The 19,943-nt window shown below is 42.8% G+C and overlaps 1 protein-coding gene across 1 annotated transcript in view; it reads left to right on the top strand.

Moving 5' to 3' along the window:
- UBE2J1 (ubiquitin conjugating enzyme E2 J1) overlaps window positions 1-19,943 on the top strand; it is a 90,054-nt gene that overhangs the window by 44,169 nt on the left and 25,942 nt on the right. The window contains exons 3-4 of the mRNA XM_077289736.1: window positions 8,289-8,420; window positions 8,526-8,610. Of these exons, the coding sequence (XP_077145851.1) occupies window positions 8,289-8,420; window positions 8,526-8,610 (217 nt within the window). The remainder of the gene's footprint in view (window positions 1-8,288; window positions 8,421-8,525; window positions 8,611-19,943) is intronic.

The raw sequence follows: 19,943 nt of genomic DNA on the forward strand, positions 1-19,943 counted from the left end.
GCTGTGGTCCTGGTGGGCAGCGGCTGTGTCCTGGTGGGCAGTGGCTGTGTCCTGGTGGGCAGCGGCTGTGTCCTGGTGGGCAGCGGCTGTGTCCTGGTGGTTCTGTAAGTTAAAGACACACTTGCAATCTGCTCGACACATTGAAGTAGCAGATTGGGGTCTTCAAAACTTACTTCTAGCTCTTTAGCTGTGGTCCTGGTGGGCAGCGGCTGTGTCCTGGTGGGCAGCGGCTGCGGTCCTGGTTTATCTGTTATATGTATAATGGATCTATAGTTAGACCACCCCCTGAACTAGGTAATGTTCAATGATAAACACCCTACTAAAATGATGTCAGAAATGTTCATACAGGTGAACACCAAAACCCCCCCAAAAAGTTGCACGTTATACCATTCATTTCCATGTCCCAAAAAACAAAATTTTTTAATGTTAACACCATGAAAAAATATATTTGACACATTTTATTTAAAATAAATAACCTCTCCCCCCCCCAAAAAAAAAAAAAAATACTTTACAGGTTAACCTTTATTAAAAAAAATGAGCCCTCAACCAACCCTGTATTGCATGTGTAACCATTGGTACATACACCAGTTTTAAATTTACCTTTATGAAATAATACTACGGACATTTTTTTAATAAACATTTTATTATAATTTTTTTTTTGCACTTTTTTTTTTAAAAATCACAAGGAGCTGACATGCTCTTTATTTTAAATACAAGTACTTCAACTGCAAATGGTTATAACTGTAATAAAAAAAAATTCAACACTTTTATTAAATAGAAAAACCCCACACTCACACATTCAAACCACAAGCTGCACACCGCTAGACTTTTTTAAAAAACACATCAGATTTAAAAAAAAAAAAAAAAAAAAAAATTTAAACCACATGCTGCACAGACCACTATACAGTCAATACATCAGAAAAAGGCAAATAACCAATTATACAGCATGGACAAATGCACATGCCATCAACAAGACGTACCCAAAAAACATGCATGGTATGTGTCCACATTCAGGATCGCATCAGAATTTGGGCAGGATTTCCCATCAGTATTTGTAAGCCAAAACCAGGAGTGTAAAAATTAGGTAAAGTATAATACGAAAACAGGCACACTTTTGCTTTTATCACCCACTCCTGGTTTTGGCGTACAAATACTGATGGAAAATCCTGACCACATCCTGATGCAATCCTGCACATGGACACATACCCTCCCACATGAACAGGCATAAAATTGGCAAAGGCATAATATGGTGCAGGCACATGGTACAAAAGCACACAGCCGTCCAAAAATGCACACATACACATGCACGCACATAGCTTTATGCAAATACACATATATACAACAAAGGCAGAAAGGTGAAACCAATCAGAAGACGCATACACACACACACATACAAAAGGCTGACAATCCTTTGGCTGAAGCAGCAGGTCTTCACAGTGGCTGGCATCATGGTGGATCTGGACTCTAGCATGGCACTGGCTGGTGCAGGACGATGGCAGGCCTCAGGTTCTCTTCAGGTTTTAAGCTCTTGCTGTAGTCAGTAGTACCTCATACACACAGAAATGCACAGGCACACAGATGCACACTAAAATTGCAATACTCACACTGGCTATGGTGGCTGGAGTCTTGTAGCAGGATGTCTGGAGTCTTGTGGCAGGATGGCTGGAGTCTTGTGGCAGGATGGCTGGAGTCTTGTGGCAGGCTGGCTGCAGTCTTGTGACAGGCTGGCTGGGGTCTTGTGCTTGGCTGGGGTCTTGTGGCAGGCTGGCTCTTGCTGGCAGGCTTCTTTGCTTCTCTGTGTCTTGCTGGCATATGTGGGGTTCAAGGCCCAGGCCAGGTTTATATAGATTTGGGGGTGTCTGACCAATTGGCAACAAAATACTTCTTCTGAGCATGCTCAGTGTAAAAAAAACGTATTGCAGCGCTGCATTGCGTCGTACGACGTGTCCCGACGCATCCGTCGCTCATAGGCTTCCATTGCAGCCAACGACGTATGCCGCAGGATGCGTCGCGACACGTTTTTTAGGCGGAGACAAAAAACGTTACAATCTACGTTTTTTTGAGACGACGTGTCGCCAAATTTCGACGCATCCGTCGTAAAACGTACACGACGTATGCCAATCCGTCGCCATACGTCGCCAATACAAGTCTATGGGAAAAAAACGCATCCAGCAAAAAGTTTTGCTGGATGCGTTTTTTCTGAAAAAAGACGTTTTGAAACGTAATGCAGTTAACGCTAGTGTGAAAGTAGCCTTACAGGGTGAGAAGAGTTTAAAGGGAACCTGTCGGGTGATTCATGCTGCCCAAAACCTCGGACAGCATGATCACAGCATGGCTGTACAATTGCAGCTGGGTTTTATAGTCTCTTAAATGCTCTGGTGTTTCAGAGAAAATATATTTTGAAGATGCTGCCGGGACCATAGCCAGAGATCAGCCTAGCCCAGCTTAGTCCCAGGCCATCACTTACCTTTTTCGCTGCATGTGATTGACCGGTCTCTCCCTTTCTTGAACATAGGGATTGACCTGTTAATCACCTAGAGCAGCGCTGCAAGGAGTCGACGGAGGGTGGAATTGGAATTGGACTAGCCTTTAGAGTATATTTGAAGACTAGTCCAATGTTTCAGAGAATTATATACCTGTCTGCAATCCTGCACTCAGTTTGGGCAGCAAGAATGGCCTGACAGTGTTCCTGACAGTGTTCCCTTTGAAAGGCATTCCAGACTTAGACATGTACGGCATATCTACTGGATGTCTGATTTATGCAGCTCTAACATGTAGGACCCACCTCTTTGTCTTGGAAGGGGTGTCACCTTGGATCCTGTTAAAATAAAGCAAGTCAACTTTTTCCAAAGAAGACCTTTGTGTAAGGTTTTCCATTATTGGTCCTGAAAATAACTTATCTCATTCTTACTGACCTACAATCTACTGCAGAGGAGCCCTATAACAGCTGTGAAAGCAGCCTAAGGTTATGTTCACACAGGGCGTTTTTGCTGTGTTTTTTTTTTGCTGCGTTTTTTTTTTGCTGCATTTTTTTAATTCTAATGCACACACATTGGTTTTTTGTGTGATCAGTATTTTGTGCTTTGCTGCGTTTTTTCACCCATTGACTTGAATGGGTGTTGAAAAAAACGCTGCTAAACTGCAGCAAAAACGCAGGTATCATTATTTGCTAAGTTTTTGCTGCTGAAAAGTCAAGGATATTAGCATGGACAAAGAGAAAAAAAATGCAACAATAAAACTGCACCAAATCCGCAACAGAAAACGCACCTAAACCTGCATTTTTGCTGCAGCTTCTTTCCTGCCAAGATTTTTTTTTTGCTGCAGAAAAAAAAAGCAGCAAAAACGCCCTGTGTGAACTTACCCTTAGACCCTGGTCAGCTGGCAGTATTGTTCCTGCTTTTTTAGGAGCATATAATTACTGCAACACCCAGGTAAGCTTAGATCACTATAGCTTTGGTGATCTGGAATTGATTTAGGCTGGCGTCACACTAGAGATTTTACGGACATATGAGAGGCGCAAAAACTACGCGTTGCACACGGACCAATGTGTAGACTTGTGGTGCTGCGCCCCCTGCTGGCATAACCTCATATGAACTCTAGCCTGGGAATTTTTCTGAATATTTTCTCACGCTAGAGTTCATATGAGGTTATGCCAGCAGGGGGCGCAGCACCGCAAGTCTACAATGCTACGTTCCCCTGTATTCCATTCATTCACTAGTTTTTACAGGCAGGGGCAACAGCTGCATTAGCAGAGCTCCTGCTTGTAAAATTATTTAACCCCTTCAGATGGATTTACATCATGGGACTTGACTGTAACGCCGGAGAGGTATGGAATATTGTTGTTTTTTAATTTAACTTTGTTTCAGGTGACAAGGGTCTTCAATTGGATTGAGCGTATAATAAACATATTACACCATGTGTCTCTATTTCATTAAAATACTTTTTTCCAAATGTGTGTGTTTTTTTAACACTTTATTAATATTGGATTAATAATGGATAGGTGTCTTATTGACACCTCTCCATTATTAACCAGGCTTAATGTCACCTTATCAATATCAAGGTGACATTAGCCCCTTATTACCCCATATCCCCACCACTACAGGGGAGTGGGAAGAGAGAGGCTAAGTGCCAGAATAGGCGCATCTTCCAGATGTGCCTTTCCTGGGGTGGCTGGGGGCAGATATTTTTAGCCAGGGGGGCCAATAACCATGGTCCCTCTCTAGGCTATTAATATCTGCCCTCAGTCACTGGCTTTCCCACTCTGGCGGAGAAAATTGCGCAGGAGCCCACGCCATTTTTTTCCGTGAATTAACCCTTTATTTTAACAGCTAGAGACACAAAAGTTTGCACACACACTCTACTAACATTATTAGTGAGGAATATGTAAAAAAATAAGGGATATGAAATGGTTTACTGTATGTAACCATGTCTCATATCATGTCGGGTTTGATAAGGAGATAGCAAAAGCCGGCAATTGAATTGCCGGCTTTTCTGCTATCTAGCGCTGTATTAAATATATATATATATATACTAGCTGTACTACCCGGCTTCGCCCGGGTTAATGACTGCTGTTAGCAAAATAGAATGTGTTAACAAAAATTTATTCTGCACACAAAAACCACAAAACAAATAGATAGAAATGTAATTATTAAAAGGCAAAAACTAAGCTAATAGAAGAATTTCACAAAATATATTAGCTTTGTTATACTGAGAATGTCTTTGTTGCCTATATTAACCAATCAGAGCTCAGATTAATTAACTGTAGCAAAATAGAAGCTGAGCTGTGATTGGTTGCTATTGGCAGCCTGATAAATCCCCAGCCAACAGGAAGCCCACCCCCTGGCAGTATATATTAGCTCACACATACACATAATAGACAGGTCATGTGACTGACAGCTGCCGGATTCCTATATGGTACATTTGTTGCTCTTGTAGTTTGTCTGCTTATTAATCAGATTTTTATTTTTGAAGGATAATACCAGACTTGTGTGTGTTTTAGGGCGAGTTTCATGTGTCAAGTTGTGTGTGTTGAGTTGCGTGTGGCGACATGCATGTAGCGACTTTTGTGAGATGAGTTTTGTGTGGCGACATGCGTGTAGCAACATTTTGTGTGTCGAGTTGCATGTGACAGGTTAGTGTAGTAAGTTGTGTGCAGCAAGATTTGTGCATGGCGAGTTTTGCGCATGGCGAGTTTTATGTGTGGTGCGTTTTGAGTATGTGCAAGTTTTGTGTGAGGCAACTTTTGCATGTGGTGCAACTTTTGTGCATGTGGCAATTTTTCTGTGTGTGTAAGTTTTGCATGAGGTGAGTTTTCCATGAGGTGAGTTTTGCACGTGTGGCGAGTTTTGCGTGAGCCTAGTTTTGCATATGGCGAGTTTTGCATGTAGCGAGTTTTGAGTGGTGACTTTTGTGTTTCGACTTTTATGTGGCAAGGTTGGTGTGTGTGTGGTGAAATGTGTGCTGAGGGTCGTATATGTGTTCAAGCACGTGGTAGTGTGTGGCGCATTTTGTGTTTGTGTTCATATCCCCGTGTGTGGTGAGTATCCCATGTCGGGGCCCCACCTTAGCAACTGTACGGTATATACTCTTTGGCGCCATCGCTCTCATTCTTTAAGTCCTCATTGTTCACATCTGGCAGCTGTCAATTTTCCTCCAACACTTTTCCCTTCACTTTTTCCCCATTATGTAGATAGGGGCAAAATTGTTTGGTGAATTGGAAAGCGCGGGGTTAAAATTTCACCTCACAACATAGCCTATGACGCTCTCGGGGTCCAGACTTGTGACTGTGCAAAATTTTGTGGCTGTAGCTGCGACGGTGCAGATGCCAATCCCGGACATACACACATACATACATACACACATTCAGCTTTATATATTAGATATACCTGTATGTAATCTCCTGTATATAGTATATACCTGTGTGTCATCTCACCTATATATAGTATATATCTGTGTGTTATCTCCTCCTGTATATAGTATATACCTGTATGTCATCTCCTCCTATACATAGCATATACCTGTATGTCATCTCCTCCTGTATATACTATATACCTGTAGGTAATCTGCTCCTGTATATAGTATATACCTGTGTGTCATCTCCTCCTGTATATAGTATATACCTGTATGTCATCTCCTCCTGTATGTAGTATGTACCTGTATGTCATCTCCTCCTCTATATAGTATATACCTGTGTGTCATCTCTCCTGTATATAGTATATATCTGTGTGTCATCTCCTCCTGTATATAGTATATACCTGTGTGTCATCTCCCCTGTAAATAGTATATACCTGTGTGTCATCTCCTCCTGTATATAGTATATATCTGTATGTCATCTCCTCCTGTATTAGCCCTCGTTCACACGTTATTTGTTCAGTATTTTTACCTCAGTATTTGTAAGCTAAAATGGCAGCCTGATAAATCCCCAGCCAACAGTAAGCCCACCCCCTGGCAGTATATATTAGCTCACACATACACATAATAGACAGGTCATGTGACTGACAGCTGCCAGATTCCTATATGGTACATTTGTTGCTCTTGTAGTTTGTCTGCTTATTAATCAGATTTTTATTTTTGAAGGATAATACCAGACGTGTGTGTGTTTTAGGGCGAGTTTCGTGTGTCAAGTTGTGTGTGTTGAGTTGCGTGTGGCGACATGCATGTAGGGACTTTTGTGAGATGAGTTTTGTGTGGCGACATGCGTGTAGCAACTTTTTGTGTGTCGAGTTGCATGTGACAGGTTAGTGTAGCAAGTTGTGTGCAGCAAGTTTTGCGCATGGCGAGTTTTGCGCGTGGCGAGTTTTATGTGTGGTGCCTTTTGAGTATGTGCAAGTTTTGTGTGAGGCAACTTTTGCATGTGTTGCAACTTTTGTGCATGTGGCAATTTTTCTGCGTGTGGCAATTTTTCTGCGTGTGCAAGTTTTGCGTGTGGCGAGTTTTCCATGAGGTGAGTTTTGCACGTGTGGCGAGTTTTGCATGTGGAGAGTTTTGCGCGTGGCGAGTTTTGAACGGCAACTTTTGTGTTTCTACTTTTATGTGGCGAGGTTGGTGTATGTGTGGGGAAATGTGCGCTGAGGGTGGTATATGTGTTCGAGCACGTGGTAGTGTGTGGCGCATTTTGTGTTTGTGTTCATATCCCCGTGGTGGTGTGGTGATTATCCCATGTTGGGGCCCCACCTTAGCAACTGTACAGTATATACTCTTTGGCGCCATCGCTCTCATTCTTTAAGTCCCCCTTGTTCACATCTGGCAGCTGTTAATTTGCCTCCAACACTTTTCCTTTCATTTTTTCCCCATTATGTAGATAGGGGCAAAATTGTTTGTTGAATTGGAAAGCGCGGGGTTAAAATTTCACCTCACAACATAGCTTATGACGCTCTCGGGGTCCAGACGTGTGACTGTGCAAAATTTTGTGCCTGTAGCTGCGACGCCTCCAACACTTTTCCTTTCACTTTTTCCCCATTATGTAGATAGGGGCAAAATTGTTTGGTGAATTGGAAAGCGCGGGGTTAAAATTTCACCTCACAACATAGCCTATGATGCTCTCGGGGTCCAGACGTGTGACTGTGCAAAATTTTGTGGCTGTAGCTGCGACGGTTCAGATGCCAATCCCGGACATACATACATACACACACACACATACACACATTCAGCTGTATATATTAGATATATATATATATATATATATATATATATATATATATATATATATATGTGTGTGTCTCACTGATTTTATATATATATATATATATATATATATATATATATATATATATATATATATATATATATATATATATATATATATATATATTCACGAATATTTGAGCTGATGGATCCGTTCTATGTCCATTTTGCAAGCCGGCGACAAAATCTCCCCATACGGATGCCATACGGATGATACACGGATAATTTTTGGATAAAAAAATCGCATCCTTGCATTGAATACGGATAAATGTTCAGGAACTTTTCTGCGTATTAAGGCCGTAAAAAAAGGACAGCATTTCCCTACGCTAAGTGTGACGCCAGCCTTACTTGTACCGCAGCATCTCCTAGCATTACTGCTTTGACGTGGACAGTAAAGTGGGATGAATTATGATCTGCAGGCTGCCTTACATTGAGCACCATCGGTGTGTTTTGCATTTGTTTATGAACACCAGAAGAAGAAATTCTATAGTGCAAAAAAAGAGTTATGCCATGTTATTCCTGTGCAAATGAAGCCTTTAATATACACAGATTGCCTGTATCTATCTACTCATATTAACTTTTTTTTTTTTTTTTTTGCTTTAAAGGATAATCTGTTTGAATGGCACTTTACAGTCAGAGGTCCTCCAGATTCTGATTTTGATGGTGGCGTTTACCATGGCAGAATTGTTCTTCCACCAGAATATCCCATGAAACCTCCAAGTATCATTTTGTTAACAGTAAGTCAGTTCCTTTTCTAGATTATTGCACACTTTTCTTGACTGGTTTGGACCATATTTATGCTTCATTCTTATAATATTATTCTTATGGTTTCCATTTGCCAGGCTAATGGTCGATTTGAAGTTGGGAAGAAAATTTGCTTAAGTATTTCTGGGCATCATCCTGAAACATGGCAGCCATCTTGGAGTAGTAAGTGCCCGTTTGTCTTCACGCAATGCTATTAACTATGTAGTTTAGAATCAGAATTTAAATCTATTTTCTTGTGAAATGTCCGCAAACAATTACTGTACTAAAAAATATTTGCACACTGATGTTTGATTTTTCAGTGTCCATCCACAGGCAGATAATTTTTTATTAATCACAGAAAAAAATCTGCTGTGATCCCATGCTGTCCTGTCTGTATACTCTTTTGCTTCCTCTCCACCAGGAGCTGTGGTATGATCAGACCATGTTCCTGTACGGTCAGACACAGCCATTACACAGTAAGCAGCAGGAGCACATTTATAAGATTATCTCAGTACAGGAACATTTTATTTAACCCCTTTCTGCCATCGGATGTACTACTCCGTCCGATGGCAGAACCCTCGCTTTGATGTTGGCTCCGGCGGTGAGCTCGCATCAAAGCCGGGACATGTCAGCTGTTTTGAATAGCTGACATGTGCCCGCAATAGGCGCATGCAGAATTGCGATCTGCCCGCGTCTATTAACTTGTTAAATGCCGCTGTCAAACTCTGACAGCGGCTTTTAGCAAGCTCTTCCGCTTCTGTCACGTGATCAGGGGTCATCGGTGTGTCGGCATGACAACCAGAGGTCTCCTGAAGACCTCTATGGATGTTGATGCCAGATTGCTATGAGCGCCACCCTGTGGTCGGCTCTCATAGCAATGCTGTAATTCTACTACATAGAGGCGACCTGAGCATCGCCTCTGTGTAGCAGAGGCGATCACGTTATAGCAGCTTCTAGCCTCCCATGCAGGCTATTGAAGCATGCGAAAATTAAAAATATAAAAGTTTAAATCACCCCCCTTTCACCCCATTGAAAATAAAACAATAAAAAAAAAATCAAACCTACAAATACTTGGCATTGCCGCATTCAGAATCGCCCGATCTATCAATAAAAAAAAGGATTAACCTGATTGCTAAACGACGTAGCGAGAAAAAAAATTCAAAACGCCAGAATTACGATTTTTGGTCTCTGCGACATTGCATTAAAATGCAATAACGGGCGAGTAAAAGAACGTATCTGCACCAAAATGGCATCATTAAAAACGTCAGCTCGGCATGCAAAAAATAAGCCCTCACCCGACCCCAGACCACGGAAAATGGAGACGCTATGGGTAATGGAAAATTGGTGATATTTTTTTTTAGCAAAGTTTGGAATTTTTTTTCACCACTTAGATAAAAAATAACCTAGTCATGTTAGGTGTCTATGAACTCGTAGTGACCTGGAGAATCATAATGGCAGGTCAGTTTTAGCATTTAGTGAACCTAGCAAGAAAGCCAAACAAAAAATAAGTGTGGGATTGCACTTTTTTGCGATTTCACCCCACTTGGAATTTTTTCCCCATTTTCTAGTACGCGACATGGTAAAACCAATGGTATCGAACAAAAGTACAACTCGTCCTGCAAAAAATAAGCCCTCACATGGCCATATTGACGGAAAAATAAAAAAAGTTATGGCTCTGGGAAGGAGGGGAGCGAAAAACGAAAACGCAAAACCGAAAAAAGCTCCGGGGGTTAAGGGGTTAAACACATCCAATTATGGAAATTATTATTATTCCATGAGCTATTGATTAAAATCCATTTGGTTTGTGGGAAAACCCCTTTAAGTTCCTTAATTCTCTGGAATTTTATGGAGGGAAAAACGTAAAAATCCAAGAATACTCAGGAGAAGTGGTAATGAAATAGGAGCAAAACAAAAACTGTCCACTTTTGCTTTTAAAACAATAGGTTGTTTTGTAACGACATATTATCTTTAAAGCCTGGTATCTGTGTGATGCCTTTGAACATTGTGAACACAGTGGCAGCCTTTGGGTGTGCCCACATCTTCCACAATGTCAGTGTCATTAAGCAGTCAGCCTGTAGACCAGGACATTTAGCTCAGGGAGGACTTTCTAGACCGGATACATTGGGACAAACCCTACAGTTATGTCACATTCAGTTACATAATGATTCCGCTTTATGTACATATCATTGGGCAACACCTTTAATACTACAGGACACACTCCCATAATACTGCACCTCAGCACAGAGAGTATTTGCAAGAAATGCAAGAGCATCAATTAGAAGGACTTGTATAACAATGAAAAGTGCTTAAAGGGGTTATTATAAACCTAAAACAGCACGATACTCACCTTTCCCGGGTCTCTGCTGCTACTCCAGGTGTCTGGCATTTGCTTTGGTGCTGACGTCGATGCATTTTAAATGGGCTATAGTTGTAGGAGACTTGTTCCCCTATAACAACCATGCTAGCACTTTACCTGTTACTGGCACAGGGCCTGAGAAAATATCTAGTAATTCATATGCAAATGAGGCATCTTCAGTGCACCCCTGGTGTGGCCAAGAGTTTGGTGCACTGTTATGCTCCTCATTTGCATATTGGTGCCCTTTTCCAGCTTGTGATTGACAGTGTTCGCTTCCCACAGCAGGCACTGTCTGATTACTGCCAGCGTGTGCGGCAGCGTGTTATTCTCCCTGCCACTTTTCTTTTGATGCGGCTCTATGAACTTGCAGGTGTATTAGTGTTGCAAACGGCGGCAAAAGAAAGGAGAAGAGACCGTGCAGCTACACACGCTGCCAAAAACATTGTCAAAAGCGGGCAAATGGCTCAAATACGCAAATGAGACATGACATATTGCACCAAACTCCTGGCCATGCCAAGGGTGCACCAAAGCCTCCTAATTTGCCAATGAATTAAAGGGGTTGGCCACTATTAAGACAACCCCTTCTTGATCAAAATGTTTGGCCCCCTTAAGACAATAAAGCCTATATTTGCCTCCCGTGGCAACACTTTTCCCGTGGTGTCGGCATTCGCTCTCCCCAGGGCTCTCATGCAGTTTTGTGACACGTGATGCCGATGCCCCATTAGTGCTGGCGCCACTGTCCCCGCCTTTGGGCAAATTGAACATGAAGAGGAAGTCCGGATTGCAGCTGATCTGACTTCCTCTTCATACTCAAGTCAACAGGATTTGGGGACAGTGACTCCAGCGCTAATTGGGCGTTGGCATCACGTGTCACGGAACCAGCACAGGATGTGAGTATAAGCTTTTTTATTTTATTGGGACCAAGCGTGCTGTATGAGAAGAAGTTGTCCAAGTAGTGAACAATTTCTTTAACACATACACAAATTACACACGGCACTCGAGGCTCCTGGGTGGTGCTCAAGTAGGGTTTCCAGCCCGTCAATGAATAAATAATAAACTTGGCACTCAAAAGTTCTTTTTGCAAGATGAAAAATAAGTTTTTTCGTTTATTGGTGCAACCAGTTCACTAATTGATGATATTAAACGTTTTCGGTCACAAGACCTTCATCAGAAACATCAGAACAATTTCTTTAAGTTATTTATTTACCTATTGTAACAGATACAGTGCTAGTATGGTTCTATCAAACATGGCGATACCCCCATATGTGGTCAAGAAACAACGTTTGGGCACCTGGCATGGATTGGAAAGAGATGACCACAATTTAATATTTCTAGTGCAAATTTGGCTGGGATAGATTGTGGACTGTATGTTGCATTTGTAGAGCTCCTTAGGTGCCAGAACAACTGAATCCTCCACAAGTGACCCCTTAAGAAATTAACTAGGGGTGTGTTGAGCATTTTTAACTCACAGGTGATTCACAGAACTTTATACAGAAATTTAACATTTAAGATGAGAAAATGAATTTTGGTTTTTACCAGTTGTATGTTGATTTAGCACCAAATTTGTAATTTTCATGAGAGGTAATGAGAGAAAATCGACCCCATAATTCAAGTAATTTCTCCCAAGTGCAGTAACAATGGTCAAAAGCTAATGTTTGGGCACATTCAGTGCCTGGTAAGAAAACTGCTTGATTTTTGGAGCACAAATTTGGACACCATGTTGCATTTGCAGAGCCCTGGAGGTGCTAAAAAAAAATGTAGAAACACCCACAAGTTACTCCATTTGGGAAATTAAAACCTACAAGAAATGGATCTAGCGGTGTGATGAGCATTGTTAACCCACAAAGTACAGTACATCACAGAATTTTATAAAATTGGATAGTGAAAATAAAAAGTTGAAGGTTTTTGGCCCGCTAAAATGTAACATTCACCTCAAAGGTTTAATTCACACACAGAACAAATAGAAAAAAAAAGTTACACAATTTTTACTGAACGTCACAAAAGCCATATGCTGTTGTACTGTTTGAGCACACTACTGTACGGGGATCGGCTGTGTGTAGACTGTAGGTATAATGGCAGATCCCATGAGGTGCCAGGGCAGTAAAAACCCCAACAAGTGACCCTATTTTGGAAAGTTCACTGCTGAAGGAATTTGAAATGTATCTAGGGGTATAGTTAGTATTGTGAACCCACAGTGCCTAACATTGTGAAGTGGAACTATAACATTTTACTTTAAATATTTGTATTAAGATGAAAACAGAACATTCCAATTTATTCAACAATAACAATAGAAAAGTTGTCGGTTATTAAAGGGAAGGTTTTTGCTATGTAATCTAAATACAGCAGGATGTAGTGGCTAAAACACAGATTTCAGCAATGACTCTCTTATCAAGCTCTGAGATTTTGTTTGCTTACAATGATTCTTTTAGCACCAGGGTCTTATCATTGCTGGCGTGCATGCTAGTCCGAGATGCGCCCTCCTGTAATAGGCACCTCACTGTCTATGGACTTTGTACGTGGAGAGCCTGGTGGGCGGGGTTAGCTTCCTCAGCTCTGCTTCATGCTAAATCTAAAAGCTCTGATTGTGTGAGAACGGCTGCCCCCAGTAATCTAACTGATACATCATTGGATTCAGTTTCTCTTTGCCAACATCAGGCTGCGGTCAGATGAGGTAGCAAAAACCTGCTGACAGATTCCCTTTTACGTTATCGTTAAACATTATTAGTATAACCAGCTTGCTAAGGTATTAATATAAGCTTTTACATAAAAGCTCAACTTATTGAAATCTGCACTTCTGAGGAGATCACATCTACAATAGCTTTCTGTTTTAAGTTTTATTCTCTGACGCCCAGATTGCCAGATCATTCTCCTCAATGAATACAATCCAATATATCCATTGACAATGAAAAGCCTCGAGGCCATTGTTATCATGTGCAATCATGTTTTCCATTTTCATAATATTTTTAACCTTTTCAACCCATTCATCCAAAGTGGACATGGGATAATTGATGTAACAGCTGTTGGAAATGCCTAAGGATATCTTTCTTTGCCTTTAAGATTGAATCCAGAGTAATGGAAAGTAGGCCTGTTTTGGGTGAGGATGTGACTCTGCTACCAGTGAGACTATTGTACAGTGAGAAAATTGAATGCCACAACCCAGAAAAGAATAGTAATTCCCAACACAGAGGGGAAATGTAGCATAGTGGGCAACAGTGCCATCTAGATAGACTTTTCTTGTTTTTCTCCTGAGCACTGCAAGTAATAGGTAAATTGTGAGAGAATATAAATGATTTTGCCAATCCTCCACTGAGATTTGACTACCAAATTCCATCTACCAAACCCCAGTAAAGGGTAGAGGGTCATTGCAGGTGTCCATTTGTGTTCCTTTGTACGTACAAGATAGAAGTTTAGTGCAAGGACCTACTTGAGTGATTAAGGTTTCCCTTATACTAGTCAGTGATATGTGAGAATTTAGAAATGACCTGAATTGGAAATATGTCAGCCAAGATAGACGCCTACCTAGACAAGAGCCACCGAGTTCTGTAAGAAGGAAAAGAGCCCGATCCCATGAGAACGTGTCTCAATCTAACCCCAGCGGATTTGTCCCAGATTAGAAATGAGTCCGCACCTGAAGCAGGGGGGAAATCTAAGTTGTCTAATAATGTTGTTAATGGGCCCAACCAACGTGATATAGATGATGAGATTAAGACTTGCTCCCATGTTTGCAAAGAAATGTTGAGTGAGTATTTGTAATTGTTTAGTTTGTACATGTATTTTGCAAATCCAAGGTTGGAATATGTGTCCAGGGAGAGAGGTCTCCTTCCAATTTCACCATTGCTTATGTTCCACAGACCTGAACCAATCCACTGCTCTTATAAGAATCGCAGACTGATGGTATTTTCTCAGATCGGGTAGACCAATACCCCCTTTGTTCTTGGGAGGCGCAATATATTTAAACTTATTCTAGGTCTCCACATTCCCCACATAAACTTGCCAATAGCCTTGTTAAGGCAGGAGGAAAAGGTCTGAGGAATGGAGACAGCAACAGTCTGGGATATATAAAGAAGTTTTGGCAAAATGTCCATTTTGATTAACATTAATATGACCAACCCAGAACAAGGGTTTCAAGTTATAATTTGTTAGATTTTGAAGAGTTTGTTCTTGGGGGACATAATTTAAACGATACAGATCATTCAAGTTCCCCAGAGTTTGTATTCCCAGATATTAATTGCGCCTGTCTGCAGCTTAAAGGAAAAGTTAGAAATTACTTGTTACCAATGGGAGCTGGGAAGCAAAAAGCGCAATAGGCTCTTAACCGATAGCGTAGGGATTGCTTGCTCACCTGATGGGGTTGTGTAGCCCACAACAATTTCAGGGCTTTGGTAAATCATCTGCTGCAGAGCCACGGGTCACAAAACTAGGAGAGTACTGTAGAGGAATATTAAGTGTTTTTTTTGCGCTGCTGGTCGAAACGAGTCAACATACAGCAATAAAAGTTACACTTCCTGAAAGGGCTGCCCAAGCTCATTTCAGGATACTATTCGTGTGGTACGCAATAATGACCTGACAGATTCCCTTTAACCCCTTCCTGACCTTGGATGAACTGGGTACGTCATGATGATAATGCACGCACAGGAGCTGTGCGATCGCCGCCAGGTGTTCAACTAACATCGTACACACATGGTCTGAATTGTTGGTACCACTCGTTTAATGACAGAAAAACCCACAGTGGTCACAGAAATAACTTGAATCTGAAAAAGTAATAATAAATAAAAAATCTTTGAAAATAAACACATGAAAGTCGGACATTGCTTTTCAACCATGCTTCCACAGAATTAAAAAAAAAATAAAACTCATGAAATAGGCCTCGACAGAAATGATGGTACCCCTGAAAATAATGTGACAAAAGGGACATGTTAAATCAAGATGTGTCCACTGACTAGCCTCACAGGTGTCTACAATCTTGGAATCAGTGAGTGGCCTGTATATAGGGCTACAGATACTCTCTGTGCTGTTTGTGACATGGGGTGTATCACACTCAACATGGACCAGAGGAAGCGAAGGAAAGCATTGTCTCAGGAGATTAGAAAGACAATTATAGACAAACATGTTAAAGGTAAAAGTTATAAGACCATCTCAAAGCAGCTTGATGTTCCTGTCACTACAGTTAGTTGCACATATTATTCGGAAATTTAAAGGGACTCTGTCACCTGAATTTGGCGGGCCCTGTGTCCGGTCCGATGGGCGGTGTTTTCTCATGTTTCATTCACCCCTTCCTTTCCCGCTGGCCGCAATAGTTTCTTGAATTGCAGTTGGTTTCCTCCATAGTACACGCGTGCGCAATGCAATCTTGCCTTGCGCACACGCAGTATGTTTTGCCCAACTGCGGGCAAAACCGAAAAGCATTAGCACCGCCGCACTATGTCCCGGAACACAGCTAAATACTTCCGGGACATAGTGCGGCGGCGCATGCGCACTAATGCTTTTTGACTTTGCCCGCAGTTGGGCAAAGCATACTGCGCGTGCGCAAGGCAAGATTGCATTGCGCACGCGTGTACTATGGAGGAAACCAACTGCAATTCAAGAAACTATTGCGGCCAGCGGGAAAGGAAGGGGTGAATGAAACATGAGAAAACACCGCCCATCGGACCGGACACAGGGCCCGCCAAATTCAGGTGACAGAGTCCCTTTAAGATCCATGGGACTGTAGCCAACCTTCCTGGACATGGCCACAGGGGGAAAATTGATGACAAATCAAAGAGACGGATAATACGAATGGTAACAAAAGAGCCCAGAAAAACGTCTAAACAGATTAAAGGTGAACTTCAAGCTCAAGGAACATCAGTGTCAGATTGCACCATCTGTCATTGTATGAGCCAAAGGAGGACACCATTGTTGAGAAAAAATCATTAAAAAAGCCAGACTGGAATTTGCCAATCTACATGTTGACAAGCCACAAAGCTTCTGGGAGAATGTCCTATGGACAGATGAGACAAAAATGGAACTTTTTGGCAAGGCACATCAGCTCTATGTTCACAGACGGAAAAATAAAGCATATCAAGAAAAGAACACTGTCCCTACTATGAAACATATAGGAGGCTCTGTTATGTTCTGGGGCTGCTTTGCGGCATCTGGCACAGGGTGTCTAGAATCTGTGCAGGGTACAATGAAATCTCAAGACTATCAATGGATTCTAGAGAGAAATGTGCTGCCCAGTGTCAGAAAGCTTGGTCTCAGTCGCAGGTCATGGGTCTTGCAACAGGATAATGACCCAAAACACAGAGCTAAAAACACCCAAGAATGACTAAGAGGAAAACATTGGACTATTCTGAATTGGCTTTCTATGATCCCTGACCTAAATCCTGTTGAGCATCTTTGGAAAGAGCTGAAACATGCCGTCTGGAAAAGGTAATCTTCGAACACGAGACAACTGGAGCAGTTTGCTCTTGAGGAGTGGGCCAAAATACCTGTCGAGAGGTGCAGAAGTCTCATTGACAGTTACAGGAATCGTTTGATTGCAGTGATTGCCTTAAAGGTTGTGCAACAAAATATTAAGTTAAGGGAACCATCATTTCTGTCCAGGCCTATTTTAGGAGTTTTATTTTTATTTTTTAAATTCTGTGGAAGCATGGTTGAAAAGCAGTGTCTGATCACGTGTGTAGCTGACACCTGGCTCTCACTGCCAGGAGATGTGCCCGCACAGCTCCTGGCAGATTAACCCCCTAAATCCTGCGATTGATATTGATTACAGCATTTAGAAGGCAGGGAGATGGAGGGGCCCCTTCTCCCCTCCAATTGACTCTCCACTGACCTCATTGTGAGGACCCGATTTTTGCCATGGTGACCCAAGGTCGCAATGAGCATGATCTAGCGGTTTGTTTCGGTGCAGCACTGATAGTTATAAAGCATTGCAATGCTTTAGAACAGTGATCAAGGTGGTAAAAGTCCCATAAAAGGGACTAAGTAATAAAGTAACACTTTTTTATAATTAAAAAAATGTATATTTCTCCTTCGCCTCATTGGGGGACACAGACCATGGGTGTATGCTGCTGCCACCAGGAGGCTGACACTAAGTATTACAAAGAAAGTTAGCTCCTCCCCTGCAGTATACACCCCTCTGCTGGCTCCCAGCTAACCAGTTCTTGCTTAGTGTCCGTAGGAGGCACACGGACTGGTCTGCTATTCAGACCCAAAGAATCTTTTTACTTTTACCTTTTACCGGACGAAGGGGGCGACGGATTCTTTCATGTTCCGATCTCCCCGAACCAACAACAGGCGAGCACGGGAGTTTCACCTCTCCGTATCCTCTCCTGCGACGTGGGAAGCCACTGCCTGTGCTGATTCTAGGGGCGACGGGCCCCTTCATGGGACCGATCTCCCCCCTCCCTTATCAGACGAGCACTGGTGTGTCACCTCCAGTATCCTCTTCTGCAGCCAGGCCTATTGCCGGACATCAGCCCTGCCCACCAGGTTTTACCCTCGGCTGTACAGAGGCACTTTACAATGTGGCGTCCGAGCAGCCCCCACTGCATCACCACTATTAAGAGCGGATGGTACAAGGAGGCGGACGGTTCCTCTCCTCCTCCCTAACAAACGGATGATGGATTGAGGTTTATCCCTACACCGTCCACGCTGCACAGAACAGCGCTGAAACCCACATCCGCGGCGGCTCCATGCCGGGACGCGCAACGATGGTGAGTGGATCCATCTTCAGAGGGATATCCATAAAGGCGCAGGCAGCCTCAGCCACTTTCCTGTGGCCCACCTCTCTGAGGTAACGCTCTGGCCGGCTACAAAAATTTAGCCCCTGGCTTCGGCCGATGTGTAGGCCGCATCCCGGAAGTCTCCTGAAACGCCCCGCTGGTGTCGCCCGCCTGCTACAGAAATTTAGGCCCCGGCTTGGGCCTATTCAGCATCGTGTCCGTGGCTCCGCCCCCCGAGTTGGCGCTTCTCGCTCTCTGCGAGATTTTATCTACTCTGCAGCTCACAGTGGCCATCTTGGTCCACCCGGCCGGCTCACACTGAGGCAACGATTTTTAGCATTAAGGGGGCACAACCACTCTACATCAAGGCATTAAACGCGCAAGTATTCTCCCTTCTTAAAGGCACATGTAGTATTGTCTGGTTTTAAAGGCGCATGTCCAGTATTGTCTGTTCTTAAAGGCGCAGGTCCAGTATTGTCTGGTCTTAAAGGCGCATGACCAGTATTCTCTGTTCTTAAAGGCGCATGTCCAGTATTCTCTGTTCTTAAAGGCGCATGTCCAGTATTGTCTGGTCTTAAAGGCGCATGTCCTGTTTTGGCTGGTCTTAAAGTCGCATGTCCCGTATTGTCTGTTCTTAAAGGCGCATGTCCAGTATTCTCTGTTCTTAAAGGCGCATGTCCAGTATTGGCTGGTCGTAAAGGCGCAGGTCCAATATTGTCTGTTCTTAAGGGCACATGTCCAGTATTGTCTGGTCTTAAAGGAGCATGTCCAGTATTGTCTGGTCTTAAAGGCGCATGTCTAGTATTGTCTGGTCTTAAAGGTACGTGACCAGTTTTCCCTGGTCTTAAAGGCGCATGGCCAGCATACCCTGGTCTTACGCACATGGCCAGTATGCCCTGGTCTTAAAGGCGCATGACCAGTATTCCTGGTCTTAAAGGCACGTGACCAGTATTCCCTGGTCTTAAAGACGCATGACCAGTACTTCTTGGTCTTAAGGGCACATGTCCAGTATTACCTGGTCTTAAAGGCACATGACCAGTATGTCCTGGTCTTAAAGGCACGTGACCAGTATGCCCTGGTCTTAAAGGCACATGACCAGTACGACCTGGTTTTTAAAGGCACATGACCAGTATGCCCTGGTCTTAAGGGCACATGACCAGTATGACCTGGTTTTAAAGACACATGACCAGTATGCCCTGGTCTTAAAGGAACATGACCAGTATGCCCTGGTCTTAAAGGCACGTGACCAATATGCCCTGGACTTAAAGGCACATGACCAGTATGCCCTGGTCTTAAAGGCACGTGTTCAATATGCCCTGGACTTAAAGACATAACCAGTATGCCCTGGTCTTCAAAGCATATGACAAGTATGTCCTGGTTCTTAACCCCTTCATGACCCAGCCTATTTTGGCCTTAATGACCTTGCCGTTTTTTGAAATTCTGACCAGTGTCCCTTT

This window comes from Ranitomeya variabilis, chromosome 2, assembly GCF_051348905.1.
Source record: "Ranitomeya variabilis isolate aRanVar5 chromosome 2, aRanVar5.hap1, whole genome shotgun sequence".
Taxonomy (NCBI): domain Eukaryota; kingdom Metazoa; phylum Chordata; class Amphibia; order Anura; family Dendrobatidae; genus Ranitomeya; species Ranitomeya variabilis.